This window comes from Macaca fascicularis, chromosome 9 (genome assembly GCF_037993035.2).
Source record: "Macaca fascicularis isolate 582-1 chromosome 9, T2T-MFA8v1.1".
Classification (NCBI taxonomy): Eukaryota; Metazoa; Chordata; class Mammalia; order Primates; family Cercopithecidae; genus Macaca; species Macaca fascicularis.
The window spans coordinates 29,293,214-29,312,551 of NC_088383.1; the positions used below are offsets into that span (position 1 = coordinate 29,293,214).

The following is a 19,338-nucleotide window of genomic DNA, read 5'->3' on the forward strand; positions in this document are numbered from 1 at the left end:
ATAATTGGAGGAGCTGTAAATTGGAAAAAACAATGCAATAATCAACAGAGAGGGCATACTTTAGTAAAATTATTGTACATCACATGCTTAGATTTTAGGTCATTTCTCTCCTTGGAGGTTATTTCTCTCCTTGGAGGTTATTTTAGTTCTTTAGTTATTGTTGGGAATATTGTAATTTAGATTGAACACTTCGAATGAACTTTAACATGATCGTTGAAATTTTCCTTCTTTTGTACTGTTTTGAGGAATCATGGTGTTAGAATTTAAATTGTTGATAGATTTTAAACTGTTTTCAGTATTTCTGAGCTTAAAGTATTTTTGTGGCTATTTAAATTGTTGATAGATTTTAAACTGTTTTCAGTATTTCTGAGCTTAAAGTATTTTTGTGGCTATTTAAATTGTTGATAGATTTTAAACTGTTTTCAGTATTTCTGAGCTTAAAGTATTTTTGTGGCTTTAAATTGAAAGAGGATTTGTTTTTAATACACCTAGCGATAAGTAGATTGTTCTGACTGTGCTGCGGGTGTTGGACTTCTATTTTCAAATAGCATTATGCATCATGATTTTATTACTAACTCTCTGGTTATTTGTAACATTACTAAAAATACTACAGATTGGTTTACTTACTGTATTCACAGTTCATCATAACTTCAGTCATCTTAAAATGATTTCATTTAAGCCTTCGTATAAACTGCTTTAGAGGCAACTAATTAGCTAATGTAGTATTTAGAAAGACCAGGCTAATAAAGCCTAATATTCCTTTGCAGTCGAACCACTGTGAATAATTCAGTTATTAAAATCTATGACCCATAGTGTAAAACAATGAAGCATTTATTTTTTCTGCTTTTAAAACAATTTAAAAATTTTTATGAGACGGTATTATAACTCCATATGTTGATTTTTGTTGTTGTTGTTGTTGTTTTTGGTATGTTTTGTTTGAACTACAGTGTGATTCTAAGGAATCCTTAAAAAATGTGTAGCCCCCTTGAAATATGAGTATAGATGAATATTTATAGTTGAGCAAAAACTCCTCTTCTTCCAGTATTGCATATTTACATGCCAGTGGTAAACTGCAGACACTAACTGGGTTTGCAGTTTTATAAAAGAATATGTAAGTACAAGTATGTTGCTGAATTAGCTGATGTTAAAGGTAGGATTCTAATGTAATCTTTTTTCTTCCCCCTTCTGTCATTCCAACATCTGTTTTTTCGAACTGTGAACTAAAGTGGAAGACAAGCATTCCAGTGATGCCAGTAGTTTGCTCCCACAGAATATTTTGTCTCAAACAAGCAGACACAATGACAGAGACTACAGACTGCCAAGAGCAGAGACTCACAGTAGTTCTACGCCAGTACAGCACCCCATCAAACCAGTGGTTCATCCAACTGCTACCCCAAGCACTGTTCCTTCTAGTCCATTTACGCTACAGTCTGATCACCAGCCAAAGAAATCATTTGATGCTAATGGAGCATCTACTTTATCAAAACTGCCTACACCCACATCTTCTGTCCCTGCACAGAAAACAGAAAGAAAAGGTATGCCATTATTACTAGATGCTGCACGTTGAACTATAGTTTCTAAGTTTCTTATATATTACATTATTTCCTTTGGCTTATAAGTCTCCGAATTATAAATTTTTTAAAAAGTCTTTTAGAATGTTTCTGTGTAGAGTTAGGTGTAGAGTTAGCAATATTTAGCTTTTTTCTTTAATTTATAATTATCCAGCCTCAGAACTGTTTCTTGCCTCTGGATTAAGTCAGGTGCTTAATGTGTAACAATAATGGTTTAAGTAATTTTTTAAAGTCAAATAACTGTCTCTTCAATTTTCTGTTTTTGTGATCATTGTCTTGACAGTTTATAAATCGTCTCAGTTTTCTCTTAATACTTAATAGGAATAGAGATATTTTAAAACTAATTCTGTATAACATTTCATTATTGGTTTCAATTTGCGATTAGAAAATTAAGTTGTGGGCCATAAGATAAGGAGTGTTAATGTCTGAATTGGACCTTAAGTCTGAGGAGTGGAAGTTAAACATTGCAACCCAAATTGTGTTTATCCAACTCAGTGTCAATAATCACAGCATGTTTAAAAAGTTACAGAAAAATTTTAAGAACAGCTACTTAGAAGGTGTGACACAACATAAGCAGTGTGATGAAATTTGCATAGACCATTCACAGTCTGAAACTTGTACTTCATAGTATGTTTTAAGAGTCTAAGGAAATTAAAACGCAGTAAATAAATTGTCACGGGTAAATCCATTAGCAGACCATTAGTAAGTGTTGATGCACTTTTAAATGTCCTGTGGGTTTAGGAGAGGCTTGATACGTTAATTCACATTGATTTAATTTGTTGGCAAAGGGCTCAAATAGTTGAATTTCTTTTGTTTCTGATTTCCCCTCTCCTTGAACTACAGTGTGATTTTAAAGAATCCTAAAAAAGAACTTGTAGCCCCCTTAAAATCTAGATTAATATAGATTAATATTTATAGTTGAGCAGAAGCTAAACTATCAATACATGTTGTTTGAAATTTTCGTATATTACATGTTATATGTTTGTAATACATGCGTATGTACTATGCATGTTATTTGAATTTTCCTTGTTATTCAGCCATATACTTTATATATCATACAGTACATAATGTGTCAGATTAATGCTTGTTCCAGATGTCAAATTCGGTCAAGATGGTTTGTACCAACATTTATAAATAACATGTCGGATTTACCCTGTGACAGAATTAAATTTGCAAAGAGAAATACTGAGAGATGAAATCTGAATTAATGCTATAGTTATTATATTTTCCAGAGGACATTTTGGTTTTTTAAGTTCCTATAATTTTGACAGTTTGCTCACAGAAAACTTTATTTTAAAAATCCTTGTCAGTTAGAATTCTGATGGCCCTTTGAAAGTATTTATCCCATGTCACCTTTGTACATTTAACACTTTTAAACTCCTTTTTGAAATTCTTCCTCTGGCTTCTGTGATACTACCCTCCTTCAGTTGCCTATTTCTGTTCCTTCCTGCTTCTTACATATCAGCATCTCAGCCTTTTTTTCTCTGTTTGGTTCTTTTCCTTGTTCACCATATTCCTTGGTAGTCATTTTGTTACTGTTATGACTACCAAATCTTTAGTTCTAGTTCAGACTTATATGTCTAGGTGTAAACTCTCAGTATTTGTTACATATCCTCATATACAATGTGTCCCTAATTTCTCCTTTTCCCACAATTTATTCTTAGATTTGCAGTAATTGACAACACTGTTCTCCCTAACTTTGCCTTATTCTTAAACATTCTCACCCACCCACCCATTGACAAATCTTGGGCGCTCTTTCTTAGCACTCATTGAAATTCAGATTCTCTCTTTTAATTGTAAAAATCTTTCGTGGAGATTTCACTTACTGAAATTCAGATCATCTCTCTCTGTTTGTTAATTTTTTTTTTTTTTGAGACGGAGTCTCGCTCTGTCACCCAGGCTGGAGTGCAGTGGCCGGATCTCAGCTCACTGCAAGCTCCGCCTCCCGGGTTCACGCCATTCTCCTGCCTCAGCCTCCCGAGTAGCTGGGACTACAGGCGCCTGCCACCTCGCCCGGCTAAGTTTTTGTATTTTTAGTAGAGACGGGGTTTCACTGTGTTACCCAGGATGGTCTCGATCTCCTGACCTCGTGATCCGCCCGTCTCGGCCTCCCAAAGTGCTGGGATTACAGGCTTGAGCCACTGCGCCCGGCCTGTTTGTTAATTTGTAAAAATCACTGTGTTGCTTAGACTGGTCTCAAACTTTTAGCCTCAAGCAGTCCTCTGGCCTTGGCCTCCCAACATGCTGGGATTACAGGTGCAAGCCACAGTGCCTGGCCAGGTTCTCTTGAAATAATCTTCTGATTATCTTCTTACCCAGTCTATCCACTTAACAATGGCATCATTATACAATTTAAATTGAATTGTGTCAGCTCCTTGCTTAGAAACTTCTAGTGGTTTTTTAAACATCCAAATGATAAAGTCCATACTTAATAAGATTATAGCAAGCACTTGACAGGATGGTTGCAGTCTGTTTTGCTAGCTTGATCTCCACCCATTTCACTCTTAATTCTCTAATTCATCTGTTGCAAACTTGGACATTTCTTAGGACTTGCCATTATCTTTCCTGTCCTGAGCTTTTGCTAAATAGAACATGTTCTTTCTTTGATTGCTGTCCTGTTGAATCCAGTACTCTATTGTTACAAAACTTAAACATTGTAATTTCAGTTTTTTCAATTAGATTATATCCCCTTTAGGGCTCAACATTATGTTTTACTGTATTTCATACTTTATTCATCTTCTAACCCTTCCCTATGCAGTTTGATGCTAATTGTCTTATGTTCATTTTAGTTTATTCCTTAAAACAACACTGTGAGGGAAGGTGGTAATATCTCTGTCTTAGAAATGAAGAGCCTAAACATTACCCCAGTTCAAACATGTAGTGTTAGAGGCAGCTTCTCCACAACCCTGTTCTTTCCTCAAAACCAAATATAATGAAAGACTAACATACAGCACATCTATGTCAGTTCGGATGCTCGTAATGTAAAATTTCTGACAGAGTAGATTCGAGTTTAAATTTCACGAAGTGTGTTTGCTAATCACAAGCATTATGTGCCTAATTTATATGTAGTATTCTTAAACTTGTAGGAAGAAACTCGATTACCTACCATGGAATTATCTGTTTATTATATAGGGGAAATTGTGCAGCCTTTCCAAGTACTTCTCCTTGTATGTTAATTGAAGACTGTTACATCCTTAGATAAGTTTTATAGCAACTGTAATCTTTACAGGTTGTTTTCCATTTAGTCTGTTTAGATTGTTCATTTAGATTGTTCTTCGTGTTTCTGAAGTGTCTATTTGACATATATTTTTTTTTTCCTCAACGGGGACATCCATGTTATTTAAATTAAGCTTTCTATTGACTCTTCTCATCAACTTAGTGATTTTACTTGTTTAGGTTTTTCTTAACAATTAAATAATTTATATTAAGCACTGATGGTTCAAATCAGGTTGGCCTGTTGGTGTTAAGCACTAATAGTATAGCTGAGCTCTGTCTAAAGTTGTCAGTGGTGGATGCTGTGTACAAGAGCAGAGTCTTTGTCTTTCTTAACCACTGCTCTATTCCTAGTGGTTGACAAATAATAGGCAGTGTGTAAATGTTTGTTGTAGATGCCTATACAACAGTGTGTAAATGTTGGATGGATGCCTATACAACGTGTGTAATGGATGTTGTATAGGCATCCATGTTGTATGTATAAATATTTGTTGTAGATGGATGCTATAAGAACAGGTGTTGAGAGTTGGGAGCACTTGCACTGGTCATGGTTAAAAAAGTATTTGAAGAAAAAGAAGTTTGTATATGTGTTGTGCATCCGATTAAAGCATACCAGCAATGGATTTATATCTGTTTGATGCCAATGTGTCATTTGAGAGAAAGAACCTAAGGTCAACTCAAGGTTTGTGCCTGTGTGAGTGGTCAGAAGGGTAGAGAAAGCTGCAGAGCTCTTTACTTTTGCAGAGAACAGTCTTGATGTTAGGTAGAGTGAAACAAGGGAGTGAGGTGACCCCATTTAGGTCTATATTTGTTTGTTAGGGGAACATTTGAACATCTATATATGATCACTTTATTGGACAACCATAAAAAGAGAAACTCTGATACACCAAAAAAAAAAAATGTAAAACTGAGTTGTATCATTTGGCTCCCCAGTGGCCATTTTAAACCTGCTCTAACTCTGTCATCCCTTCCAGATTTGTGAAATGACAAAAGAGGAAACGTGGGTCCTTACTGTTTGCTATGACCAGGTTGTCAGGAGAGTTTAATAACCTTATTCAATAAGTTCCTTATTTAGTGATTTAGAATTACGATTTATTAGCAGAGATAAATGTGAAAACAAAACAAAGTAGCCATAGGATTAGACCTATTTAGTAACCTCAAGCTAGCTCTCAGTATGAACGTATGTAAATAATCACATACTCACATGCTGGTGCCATATGTAATGGGCAGGACAGACTAGTCATGTTAATATGAGGTGTGAGTCAGTCACTTGAAGTAAAATTCCCTTCTGTTTTTATGCTATCTGTAGACTAAATGACAATTGAATGAAGTCAAAAACTTCAGTATGTATTAAAGCTAGGCTCTTATAGCTGATGTAGATGGTCATTAACTGGCAGTGGTAGCACTCAGTTGATTTGCTTTAAAATAATTTTCAGGGTTACTACTCATGAAAAGTTATAAAGATTGGCCATAGTTATTCAAATATTTATTGAATAATGGAATACATTGGTGTAGGAATTTAGTCTTAGTCATTAAGTTTAACTAGGTTTAGTCAACTTAATGAAGAAATAACTGATCAAAAGAGTATTAGGAAATATTGTTTGTAGTTTGAGGGTAAGGAAAATATTCATCAAGACCCAAATGGATTTGTCTTTTTAAAAATTAATAAATTTGACCACAAATAACACATTTAAAACTTCTTTATGGAAAGTTAATAACAATAAGCTAAGGTTGAAAGATAACTATCAGACAGGAGAAAATACTTGAAACATAGGTAACAAGATATGTTGAAGATACATAAAAAGATACAAAGCATTATGAGAAAGACAATCCAATGGAACAATAGACAAAGACTATGAACAGAAAATAAGAAAAGGGCAATTGCACCAAATACAAAAATTCACTGAGAATGGATCAAAGACCTAAAGTTAAGAACTAAAACACTAAGACACTTGGAAGGAAACAAAATCTAAATGGTATTGGAGTTGGCCATGATTTCTTGAAATATAATACCAAAGCACAGGCAACAAAAGAAAAAAACAGGCACATTGGACTTCATCAGTATTAAAAAACTTGTACATCAAAGGGAGTGAAAATGCAATTCATAGAATGAAATAAAATATTTGTAAATCATGTATGTTGATAAGGTATGAATGAATATACGTAGAAGTCCAGCTCAACCACATAAAACAACATAGTTCATAAATGGGCAAAGGACTCAAATAAACATTTCTGCAAACAAGACATTCTGGTGGCCAGTAAGCACATGAAGAGATGCTCAACCTCATTAGTCATTAGGGAAATGCAATTCAAAAACCATAATGAAATAACACTTAATACCCGTTAGGAAGACTATTATAATTAAAAAATGGAAATAGGTGTTTCGGAAGATGTGGAAAAATTGAAACCCTTGTACTTTTGGTGGGAATGTAAAATGAGGCAGCTACTCTGGAATATAGTTTGTATGTTCTTCAAAAAGTTAAACATAGGATTATGTGTAGGATCCAGCGGTTCCATTTCTAGATACATACCCAAAAGAAAGGCAGAGACTCAAACGTGCTTACATGTGGTTGTTCTTAGCAATTCACAACAGAACAAACATTAGAGACAATCAAGTGTTCATCAGCAGAGTGAAATTCTGATACATGCTACATACAACATGGATGAACCTTAAGAATATTACATGAAATAAGCCAGGAGGAGAAGGACACATTTTATGATTCCACATATACAAGGGTACCTAGAATGGGCAAATTCATACAGACAGAAACTGGAATAGTAGTTACCAGGGACTGTTCGGTGGTGTCCGGGGTGGGAGTGGGTGTTAAGTTTCTGTTTGGGAAGATGAAAATGTTCTGGAGACGTATAGTCGTGATAGCTGCACAGAAATGTGGATGTACTTAATGACATTGCCTTATACTTGTAAAATGGTTAAAATAGTAAGTTTGATGCTGTGTATACTTTACCAGGATAAAAACAATGCAAGAGAAAGATTGCTAGTGCATGTTGAAAATTAAGATTACTATGAGGATATTTTTCACTCTTGAGACTAGTGACAACAATGGAATGTTTCTGGGAAGCACAGTATGTGGAGTGTGTAAGTGGGTCTTGCTAGTATGGGATGTCACTTTAGCAATGTCTGTTGGAAATTGCTTATCTTTTGTATGTATTAACATGAAGATTTTCTCAGTTGAATAAAACAAGTTAAAGGATACTGTCTTCATTATAAAACATCAGTGTATTTATGTACATTTATAAATGCATTGAGATCTAGAAGGATACATGAGTAAAAATACTCATGAATTTAAAAATTAAAGTCAGATTTAGGTGTTGTCACCTACCTACTTTATGTTTTTTTCCTTACTACACTTACATACATCTTCATAATTTGCTCTGTGTCTCCCATGTAACACCACTATTACAAAATAAAGCAGGCTGCCTTTGTAGCAGTAATTTGAGTTTCACGTGTTCCCTTGTCCTGCTCAGTATTAGAGCAACTGTCGAAACACAACAGGAAAGTAATGATTAGAAGTGCACTTATTACCAGTATCATTTTAGATCTTCCGTATATTGAAAAGGATTTGAGATACCAGAAAAATTCAGCTCAGAAATAAAGTTTGGCTTTATTTACAGTAGTTTGCAAGCGTACCTATAGGAAGAGTTGAAGTGATAATTTAAACCCTAGAAAGAGGTTATAGCAACAGATTTTTATGTGTCTAGTCTTTGGTAAGCTGCCACCCCCCACCCCAGCAGAATTTGGAAATACAAGTGAATTATTTATAATTACAAAGCATTAAGAAGTGTTGTCTCTTAAAGCAAATACTTACAACTTAAAATTGAAGGGTGACATTTATAGCACATACCAAATAATTGGTCAGAGATACACAAGGCACAGAAATATCAAATGGGAGAGTGAAGGAAGGTTTAAAATAGCTTAGGAAGAGATCACAAAATATCTTTTGAAAGATCATAGGCACACACAAGTCAACACTAGAGCTAAAACCAGGTATTCCATTACCAAAGAGTGATTATGAAAGACCATTTAAAGTAGGAGTGTCCAATCTTTTGGCTTCCCTGGGCCGCATTAGAAGAAGAATTGTCTTGGTCCACACATAAAATACGCTAATGAAAGCTGATGAGCTTTTTAAAAAATTGCATGTTTTAAGAAAGTTTACAGATTTGTGTTGAGCCACATTCAAAGCTGTCCTAGGCCTCATGGACGAGCTTGATCTGTAGTCTAGGTTTCCTGAATGCTTGGAAAAGTTTGCATTGAAGCAATGAGAGTCATGCTGATACTCTTCAAGAGCAGAAGAATGCATTGAACTGAGTTGTTAATGAGAAACACTGCATTCTCTCTTATGTAAATTCATTTGTGTTTAGCTGTTTTCAAAGATGTGGATTTTGTATTGATGTTCAGTTTGTTGCAAACATGTAAAACGTTATTAAGCATGTTAGCCTCATATCCTAACAAATTAGCCTAAAAGGTTTCAGACAAATGAAAGTGTTAATGAAAATTAGGTATTTGTATACTAAAAATACACTGTTTTTTTTAAAATTATTCCAAAGTTTTATTGCCTTTGTGTTTACAAAAGGTGGTTTGAGTTATTTTATAAGATTATTTAAAATAACTTAAATTTGTCTTTACATAGTGTTACTTAGCTTTATGAATATAGCATAAAATGAGCTGTTCATCATTTTCTTTGACTGTTACATCGATGGAAGCATAAGGCCTACCTTCCCAGCATTATCAAGTTTTTTTTTTTGTTTGTTTAGCATTATCAGTTTTGAGGCCAATAAAGATGATTGGCCTAGAAGTTAAATGCAAATGCACGTGTACATGCTCCTGTTACCTGTATTGAAGAATGCTGTCATTAACTGGCATCCAGGCAACAAGTTTATGTTGATGCCATTTTGGTGCCAAGTCCTGTTTTCTACAAGGGCTACAGAGAAAAGTACAACAGGCCGGGCACAGTGGCTCATTCCTGTAATCCCAGCACTTTGGGAGGCCGAGATGAGCAGATAGTTGAGGCGAGGAGTTCAAGACCACCCTGGCCAACATGGCACAATCCCATCTCTACTAAAAATACAGAAAATTTGCTGGGTGTGGTGGCATGCATCTGTAATCCCAGCTGAGGCAGGAGAATCACTTGAACCTGGGAGGCAGAGATTGCAGTGAGCCAAGATCGCGCCACTGCACTCCAGCCTGGGTGACAGAGAATGACTATATCTCAGAAAAAAAAAAAAAAGTACAACACAGTTCCTCTCCTGAGGAAGCTCATGTTCCTAGTACAAAGGAGGGATAATAAATGTTATGTAATAGAGGATACTGAGTAATATGCTAGATTTGGAGTAAGGGCACTCCAAACCAAAGGGAAGGGGCACCCAACCAACACTTTAAATATAAAACTTTTACCTTTTATAATATTTCAGTGATAAAACTATAAAAACTACCTCTCAGAATAGCATTTTATGTTTGCATTATGAAACTCAGTCCGCTATTAGTATTATTTATGTAGATTGAGGCATGTGACATAAGAAATATATAAATAACTTGCAACATGCTATGGAAGGACGTTTGTATGTGTGTCTTTGGTTGAGTGAGTGGAGCAATAAAGTGTAAATACAGCATGCTGAAGACCTGCTGGATGAAAGATTTTGCTTCTGTCCTTGATTGTATCCTTATTCAACTCAGTTCCCCACGTTGTGCTATATTTTTTCTTTTTTGCTTTGTTTTTCTTTTGTTTTTAAAGTTAAAAGGAACCTTGGAGGTTCTCCAGTCTATTTTTGCATAAACAGCAAGTAGTGCCAGAATCACACATAGAACTTTTACAAGTTGTTAGATATGCCCAGGCTTCCGTTCAGTAGATGTGGCTTGGAGCCCAGGTATCTGTTTCGTTTAGTTTTTTAACTTTAAAAGTGATTCCGATGAGCAGTCTGTTGAGGACTAACACCTTTCTTAGAAGGTTTAATAAAACCAAACCTTTTCATAGAGAAATTCTGGCCTTCTGAGATGTCACTTGCCCAGGAGTCCCATAAATACTAAGTAAGATCAACTGATTTCCACAGTACTCACCTATAATTCCCCAAAACTGCAAAAGAAGTCTATTGTTGGGGTAAATAAACTTATTAAATAGAAATTAAGGATGTTTTTGCTGTTTTTTGTTAATGATGATGTGTATTTGTTTTTGATTTTGGAGTATTTTCCCTTTTGCTTGTCTTGATGAGCAACACTGAAGGAGTTTTAAGCCCTTCTGTTAATTTTTCATGTCTCGTAGATTTGGTAGCATCAAATAAAGTTGTAAACACCTTGCACTTTCTTCTCCAACTTGTTTCTGTTAAAAGCAGAAGAAAATTTACAGAAATAACAAAGAATGAAGATAATTTCAGGGGGATATTAATACTAGTTTAATTCATGCAGTAAGTAGAAACAGTGTATTTCATTATTAATATTAATCAGGATGCCCCCAAATTGTGTGTGAAAGAACCTTTAAGAGGGATGCGATCTGGAGAATACTGCTAATAGACTCTAATTGATTGCCGCATAAAATACAATAGCTGACAGCAGTGGGTTTTTTTGTTTGTTCGTTTGTTCGTTTGTTTTTTTTAAATAAAGACCAGGTCTCACTCCCATTGCCCAGACTAGATAGCAGAGGCTTGATCACGGCTTACTGCAGCCACGACTTCGTGGCTCAGGTGATTCTCCCACCTCAGCTTCCTAAGTAGCTGGTACCCCAGGCGCAGGCCACCACACCTGGCTAATTTTTTGTATTTTTAGTAGAGACAGAGTTTTCCCATGTTGCCCAGGCTGGTCTTTGAAATCCTGGGCTCAAGCAATCACCTGCCTCAGCCTCACAAAATGCTGGGATTATAGGCATGAGCCACCACATCCATCTGACAGCAGAATTTTCACAAGGAAAGCTTTTATCGTTTTATTCGAGTTTCTTTATGCTTGTCTATGACTCCAGAACAGCAAAGCTGAAAATAATAGGCAGTCTGCTGGATTCAAGCACCCTCCTTTAAAAGTGTATACCCTTACACAAATAAAAATATCTTAGTCCTTCTGAGTTCATCATGGTTAATCAACACATTTTTGAACTGTATTTAAATCAGGTATAAGATCCACACTTTAGAGAGCTATTATCCCTAGCTCTTTTGAGCATTTATAGTAGTGTAAAAAGACTCATAGGCAAGTCTGTTTTCAGTAAGCTTGCTATTACTGTATATATGATCTTGAAAATCTTAAATAGATCGTTTCTAGTTTTGTGCTAAAATAAAGCAAACAATGCTGTTCTGATAGTCTTTGAATATTTCTCCTGATTTACATATATCTGAGTTTCTCTGAGGATGTATACCTAAAGGGGAATTACTGGGTCATGTAGTGTTTGTCTCTTCAACTTTTCTAAATAATACCAAATTACTTTCCAGTGTGGTTGTATCAATTTATTATCCACCAGAAATGTTAAGTAAATGTTCTCATTACTCTTTGCCAACATTTGGTATTGTCTAACTTTTAAATTTTTGCATTATGGTGAGTGTAAAGGGTTATGTTGCTTTATTTTACATTTTCCTGATAATGAAGTTGAGCATCTTTTCTTGAATTTCCTAGGCATTCAAGTTCCTTCTTTGAAATAATGTCTTCTGTACATTTTTCTATTGGACGGTTTGTCTTTTTTGACTTATAGAAGTTCTTTAAATATTCTGATTACCACTTTGAATATAATTGTTTTGCTTTTTGTAACTTGACACGTCTTCTGCTTGGTGTTACAGATACCTTTCTGTGTTTTCCTCTAATAGTTTTAAAGACTTAAATACCTGCACAAAAGTTCAGTCTATCTTTAACTGGCTTTGTTTTAAATGTAAGTTTTTAAAAATTTGGCAGGACATGTCCTGCTGGCAGTGTTCTTTTTCTTCAGGATATGGAATCTTCAGGATTTATGTTACTAGCTTGTCAAATACTATTAACAGTGCTCTTGGGGCTTTGATTACAGGTACTTTAAATCTATATAAATAATTGAAACAACAGCTTTCAAATAATTTTCCATGCATATTTTATACATCCTTTATTTCTAAATACTGTAAGGTGGGTTGTTTTTACTATGAAAGTGTCCTTTTAAATTTTAATAATCTTTAATTGAAACAAATAGCTCATTGCCTTATATATTGAATTACAGGAGGGAAGTATGTAGTTACAAAACTCAGTTATTAAGTATAAAAGTCTTTTCTCATCATGTCTTTAGCCCATTCTGGTTGTAACCACCTTGGTACCTATCCTGATTCGTGTTAAGACCAGTGTCATATTTAGGTAGGTTGTTATTGTGGCCATAAACATTTTTCACCTTATTTTATGAGATATAAATTAAATTCTGTAGAATAATATTGTCCCTTTATCCTAATGGAAGCTTACTTGAATATGTGGTTAATAAATAATTGTCTTTGAGATAGCGTTGCTAGTGGACAGATTGGTACTTTTCAAATCAGATATGGGTATGATTTACCAGGTTTTATGGCTTCAGGTTTATCTGACTTTTGTTGTTCAGCTTTCTTACCTACGAAGTAGGGTGAGAAATGTCTAAATCATTATTCTAGTCACTTGAATGTTTACTGAGCATCCTCTGTGTGCGCCAATGTAAGGGTTAAATGAGATTACTTATGTTAGGCGCCTGGCACATGAGAGATGTTCTTTTGATGTTTGTTCTAATTTTCTCTATTCAAGTAATTTTTCAGGCTTATTGTCTTTTTATTTAGAATCTACATCAGGAGACAAATCCGTATCACATTCTTGCACAACTCCTTCCACATCTTCTGCCTCTGGACTGAACCCCACATCTGCACCTCCAACATCTGCTTCAGCGGTCCCTGTTTCTCCTGTTCCACAGTCACCGATACCTCCCTTACTTCAGGACCCAAATCTTCTTAGACAATTGCTTCCTGCTTTGCAAGCCACGCTGCAGCTTAATAATTCTAATGTGGACATATCTAAAATAAATGAAGGTAAATCTTCGTAAGTTTTTAAAAATTTATTTGCATTGTGCAAAGTTATGTAAGTAGTAAAATCCTCAGTTTAGGAATGGTCTTTGTTTTCTTTTGAAATTTATAGTTGAATATTGTTTTTTTTTGGTTTGAGTTTGGAAATTTATATCCATTGTAGTTTAAGACCATTGGTAGTATAATTGAGTTAGTGGTGCTTGGATCTTGTGTATATTTTTCAATACTTGTTAGGCGTCTGGTAGTTACTGGAGATAAGCCATTCTATGTATGTAATGTTCATGGTGAAATTTTACATCAAAACAGTAGAGCATTTGTTGAAATTGGTATAAAAACTTCTGGTATGTTTCTAAAAAATCTGTATAAATAATTACTCAGAATATTTAAAATATGCTAATTACTAGAAAAGTAGGAATTCGGGTAGCTACTTAAAACACTTTTAAAAAATTCTGAGAAGGGAGGAGATGGGTACTAGATAAAATACTGCCATTTTTTTCTGGTGAATTGCATTATTTAATTCCAGCCTTGCTTTTTCAGTAATGCTATTTATGTTTCAGAATATTTAGGCAGCCACTTTGAAAAAGTCTGAATAAAAACAGATGCAGTTTAATTTGCAAACTATTCAGAGTCACATGTTAATTCCTAAGAGCATTGCAAAATTTTCTGTTGAGAATGATCAATTTTTAGGCCAAGGCAGGTGGATCACCTGAGGTCAGGAGTTTGAGACCAGCCTGACCAAGATGGTGAAACGCTGTCTCTACTAAAAATACAAAAGTTAACCAGGCGTGATGGCACATGCCTGTAAATCCCAGCTACTCAGGAGGCTGAGGTACGAGAATCGCTTGAACCCAGGAGGCGCAGGTTGCAGTGAGCTGAGATGGTGCTTCTGCACTCTAACCTAGCTGACAGAGCAAGACTTCATCTCAAAATAAATAAATAAAAATAAAATGATCAATTTTTTTGTGTACATTTTCACATAATATACTTATAAAAGTAGTGTTAAGTGGTTAAGTTCTTATCCTAAAAATAAAGCTATCTCAGGCTAGTTGGTCATTAGTCTGTTCTTACTGTCCTTAATTTCTTTGTATTTTTATTTTATTCTCTAACCACACAGTTCTCTTGTATGGTAGGTAAATGTTTCATTTAGGCAAAGTGGGGCTTTTAGATAGTTTGAGGAGGCCAGATGCCATGGCTCATGCCTGTTATCCCAGCACTTGCCGAGACTGGTGGACCACTTAAGCCCAGGTGTTTGAGACCAGCCTGGGCAACATGGTGAAACCCCATCTCTACTAAAAATACAAAAACATAGCCAGGCGTGGTGGTGAACGCCTGTAGTTGCAGCTACTTGGGAGGCTGAGGTGGGAGAATAACTTAAGCCTGGAAGGTGAAGGCTGTGGTGAGCTGTGATTGCACAACCCTGTCTCCAGAATAAATGCTTGAAGAAATAATAGTTAATGTCAATAATAAAATATCTAACACATCAAAAATACATGGTATTTCTAAATACGTGGGGTTTTTTTTGTTTTTTGTTTTTTGTTTTTTTTTGAGATGGAGTTTTTGCTCTTGTTGCCCAGGCTGGAGTACAATGGCACAATCTTCGCTCACTGCAACCTCCGCCTCCCTGCAACCTCCGCCTCCTAGGTTCAAGCTATTCTCCTGCCCTAGCCTCCCTAGTGGCTGGGATTACAGGCACCTGCCACGATGCCCAGCTAATTTTTTGCATTTTTGATAGAGACAGCGTTTCACTATGTTGGGCAGGCTGCTCTCGAACTCCTCACCTTAGGTGATCCACCCGCCTCGGCCTCCCAAAGTGCTGGTTGTGAGCTAACCATGTCCAGCCAATACTCCCTTTTTTTTATCCATTTTTAGATTATTAGGGTGGATCTTGATGTAGGATTTGAATGGCCAGCTTGTCTAAAAAGGCAGTCATATGAAATAGCAATCGTTTATCCAGTTAATTTCATATAACATACTGAACACTCACAAATAGGTTTCTGACGTAATTGGAAGTTCCTATGAACACTCATTAAATTTTGTAGAGAGACTTTGTTCAGGTGATCATCTTAATTTATTAGTGTAAAAGAAATTCTGTTGGTTTACCTTTATTGTAAACCCATTAAGTTTCTTTGTCTGTGCCTCAGATTGTTTCAAATCTTGGGACCCATTGTATTACTCCTAGTAGGCTTTTATTTTGAGAGTTCTAGATTGAAATATTCCAGTTTCTTGTGGGTTCTCTTCCTTGTCAAGTTGTTACTAATGCCACATAAGCCTCTTGTTTTTATACGAATGTATGAAATAATGTGTTTTTAGTTCTTACAGCAGCTGTGACACAAGCCTCTCTGCAGTCTATAATTCATAAGTTTCTTACTGCTGGACCATCTGCTTTCAACATAACGTCTCTGATTTCTCAAGCTGCTCAGCTCTCTACACAAGGTATTCTTACTCATCTTAGATATCTCTACAGTGGTATCTTGATTTTGTTTTGGAATTAATAGCCCTTTTTGTATGTAGTTTTTTTCTTCTGTTTTTTTTTGTTTGTTTTTTAAGAGATTAGCTACAATTTTTTTTGGTAACACTGGCATATACAGTAGTATTTTTATTTCCTTTCTTTTTAGATGAAGCAAGTTTTGACATTTGTCTTAAGGTATTGCCATCAAATCTGTAATTATTTAATACAGCATTTAATTCAGACTTTGTTAATGAGTTTTTTTATGCCAAAGCTGAAAGTAAACTATGATATGCCATATATCTTTGTGAACATTGCATGTATTTGAAGAGTTGAAGTTTGGTTCAGATTGACGTTAGATGTTTTTTGACTGGATAATATGGAAATGCTCATTTTCTGCCTTGAATTAGATATCCCTCTTCATGAAGGTATCCAAATGGAGAGAGATACACGTAGGAGCAAATGGGAAGTGAAAGGGTCACTTTGTCAGAAAGCTGATAAACAGCAGGAATGCCTTGTCTGGAATGGAAGTATAATGGTGCAAAGACTCTTGCAACCCTCTGGCTAGCCTCATGAGCAGGAGACTGCGTGGGATACCTGGGCCTAAATGTAGAATAAGAAAGAAGAAATAAGGATGGTGAGGAGGCCTTCCATGTGAGAATAGGTTCAGGCCTAGCTTCCTGTTCCAGCCACATAAAGGAGAGTGGGCCACACTGGGTGTGCTTACCTCTGAACACACAGCTCACTTAGTCAGTGTGGCCCAGTGAGAAGGTCAGATTCTGATTTATTCCGATAAGTGTTCTCTGGGTAATATGGGGGTGGGGGGTTTAGAGTGATACAAAGATTGTTACCACATATATTACAAAGGACTTAGTTTTTTTGTTTTGTTTTGTTTTTCTTTAAAATTAATTGCTTCCCTCTTTTACAGCCCAGCCATCTAATCAGTCTCCAATGTCTTTAACGTCTGATGCGTCATCCCCAAGATCATATGTTTCTCCAAGAATAAGCACACCTCAAACTAACACAGTCCCTATCAAACCCTTGATCAGTACTCCTCCTGTTTCATCACAGCCAAAGGTATGTCACCTTTGAGGGATATTTGGGAAAGAAACTACTTTTGGAAAATCAATAACATTTTAGAATCTGTTACAGAAAAAGCTCTATGAGAATGAGGTGTAGTGGTGGAATGGATGACAGGTATGATAGTAGATGCAGCCTAGAATTTCTCAGTTCACTGAGGGATAGAGGGGGGCTTTGAATCTGTGCTGCTTTAATACACCTTCTGAGTCTGTTCCCTAATGGTTTTGGGATTTGTCACATGGAGAGTGAGATAAAGAGGGTATACTGTGAGTCTTAATATTTGTAGAATTTTCAGACTCCAAAAGACATGAGTGAACATGTTTTCCAGCAACTTTGCCATATTTGTATTTCAAAAATGAGGCAGTTTTTGTGCTAAGAACTTAATGTATGTTCAACTTTCACATCATGAGCATCACTTGCTTCATTTAATAGATAAGAAAATCAGACTCTCAGTTAAGTCTAGTTTTTGTGGTAGAGTCAGAATTTGAAACCTAGGTGTTTGTGAATACAGGGACCCATTTTACTAAGCTTATATTGCCTGTATTTGTCCCAGCAGAATCTCACATGGTTGGCTCCATAGGTGCAGTTAGAAAATTTCTGGGCTAAATGGTAAATATAGGGGGAATTTCTTTTGAGTAGTTTTGAAACAGTGGGCTGTTTCAAACTTTTTAATGCCAAACAATTATTTGTAAGATCTTAAGCAGCAGCCCAAAAATAAAAATGCATTGAAATACAACTTGAAAGAGGTGGTTGGTCAGCTTTTAAGTCTTCCCGTTTGTTCATCCCTTCCCTACCTTGGCCATTGATCAATGCATGTTTTAGGGCCAATTTAGATTGATTTTTAAAATTCCAAGTTACAGTTGTTAGTTTGTCATGCAGTTCCTTATCATTCACCAGTATTTTAAGGAGGAAAGAATTAAAATGTGAGTTTCAGCAAAAGATAGGTTATTTTTGGAGCTTAGAACTTTTCTTCAGGGTGATATTTTAAGAGTATAGTAAATAGTGGTTAAAAGTGAAATAAGTGGCAGTATTGGTTTTATAGTCACTTGTAAACTGAGCATTTCAACTCCTTTAAGCAGGCTGGGCGCAGTGGCGCACACCCATAATTACAGCACTTAGGAGGCCAGGGCAGGAGGATTCAGTTAGGCCCTGGGCAATACAGCAAGACCCCATCTCTACAAAAATAATTTGAAAATTTACTGGGGGAGGCCGAGGCAGGCAGATCACTTGAGGCCAGGAGTTTGAAAAAAGCCTGGCCAACAGGCAAAACCCAGTCTCTACTAAAATTACCAAAATTAGTGGCACAGACCTATAATCCCAGCTACTCAGGAGGCTGAGGCATGAGAATCACTTGACCTGGAAAGTGGAGGTGCAGTTGAGCCAAGATCACGCCACTGCACTCCAGCCTGGGCGAGAGAGCAAAACTCTGTCTTTAAAAAACAACAACAAAAAAAACTTATTTGGGCATGGCAATTTGTACTACTCAGGAGGCTGGGGTGGGGGAATCACCTGAGCCTGGGAATTCAAGGTTGGAGTGAGCCAAGATCACGTCACTCTGCACTCCAGACTAGGCAACCAGACTAAGACCCTGTCTCGAAGAAAAAAAAAAAAAGTCCTTTAAACAGATAGCTATCAGTTTTTTGTGTTCCGAAAACTTCTTCAAGTTGTTTTTAAAATAATTGAACATTTGAGCTTTTAGTGCTTACTAAAATGTTCTTTATAAGACTTGACTAGAATTGATAGGTAATATTCAGAAGTTAAGCAGGACGTTCCAGATTTGTTAGGGAGAATTATTAATCATATCCCCTCACCCCACCAAAAGAAAAACAGCAGTGAGGTGTGGCTTATCACAAAGGACTCCATCTGCCTTTGTGCCTCAATTTAGAGCTTATATTTTAAACTGCTTATTTTCTCTCTGTGGCTTCTGAATATAATATGTATCCTGATTGGCAATCATGGACTTCAGTCTACCTCTGTAGAGTAACATCTCTTTGAAAAACACTCATGATGAACTTTATATGGGCCATAACTCATTTTCTGATA

General features: G+C 36.0%; 1 protein-coding gene across 44 annotated transcripts in view; it reads left to right on the forward strand.

The window, feature by feature from the left end:
- Positions 1-19,338, forward strand: part of WAC (WW domain containing adaptor with coiled-coil) — a 92,026-nt gene that overhangs the window by 63,598 nt on the left and 9,090 nt on the right. For 18 of the 44 annotated variants that reach the window (XM_015455698.4, XM_074001287.1, XM_005564872.5 and 15 more), the window contains 4 exons: positions 1,227-1,535; positions 13,530-13,775; positions 16,080-16,202; positions 17,144-17,292. In XM_015455698.4, coding sequence (XP_015311184.1) covers positions 1,227-1,535; positions 13,530-13,775; positions 16,080-16,202; positions 17,144-17,292 — 827 coding nt within the window. Of the gene's footprint in view, positions 1-1,226; positions 1,536-13,529; positions 13,776-16,079; positions 16,203-16,625; positions 16,987-17,143; positions 17,293-19,338 lie in introns of all 44 variants that reach the window. The other 26 variants (XM_074001294.1, XM_074001298.1, XM_074001290.1 and 23 more) reach the window with 5 other exon arrangements.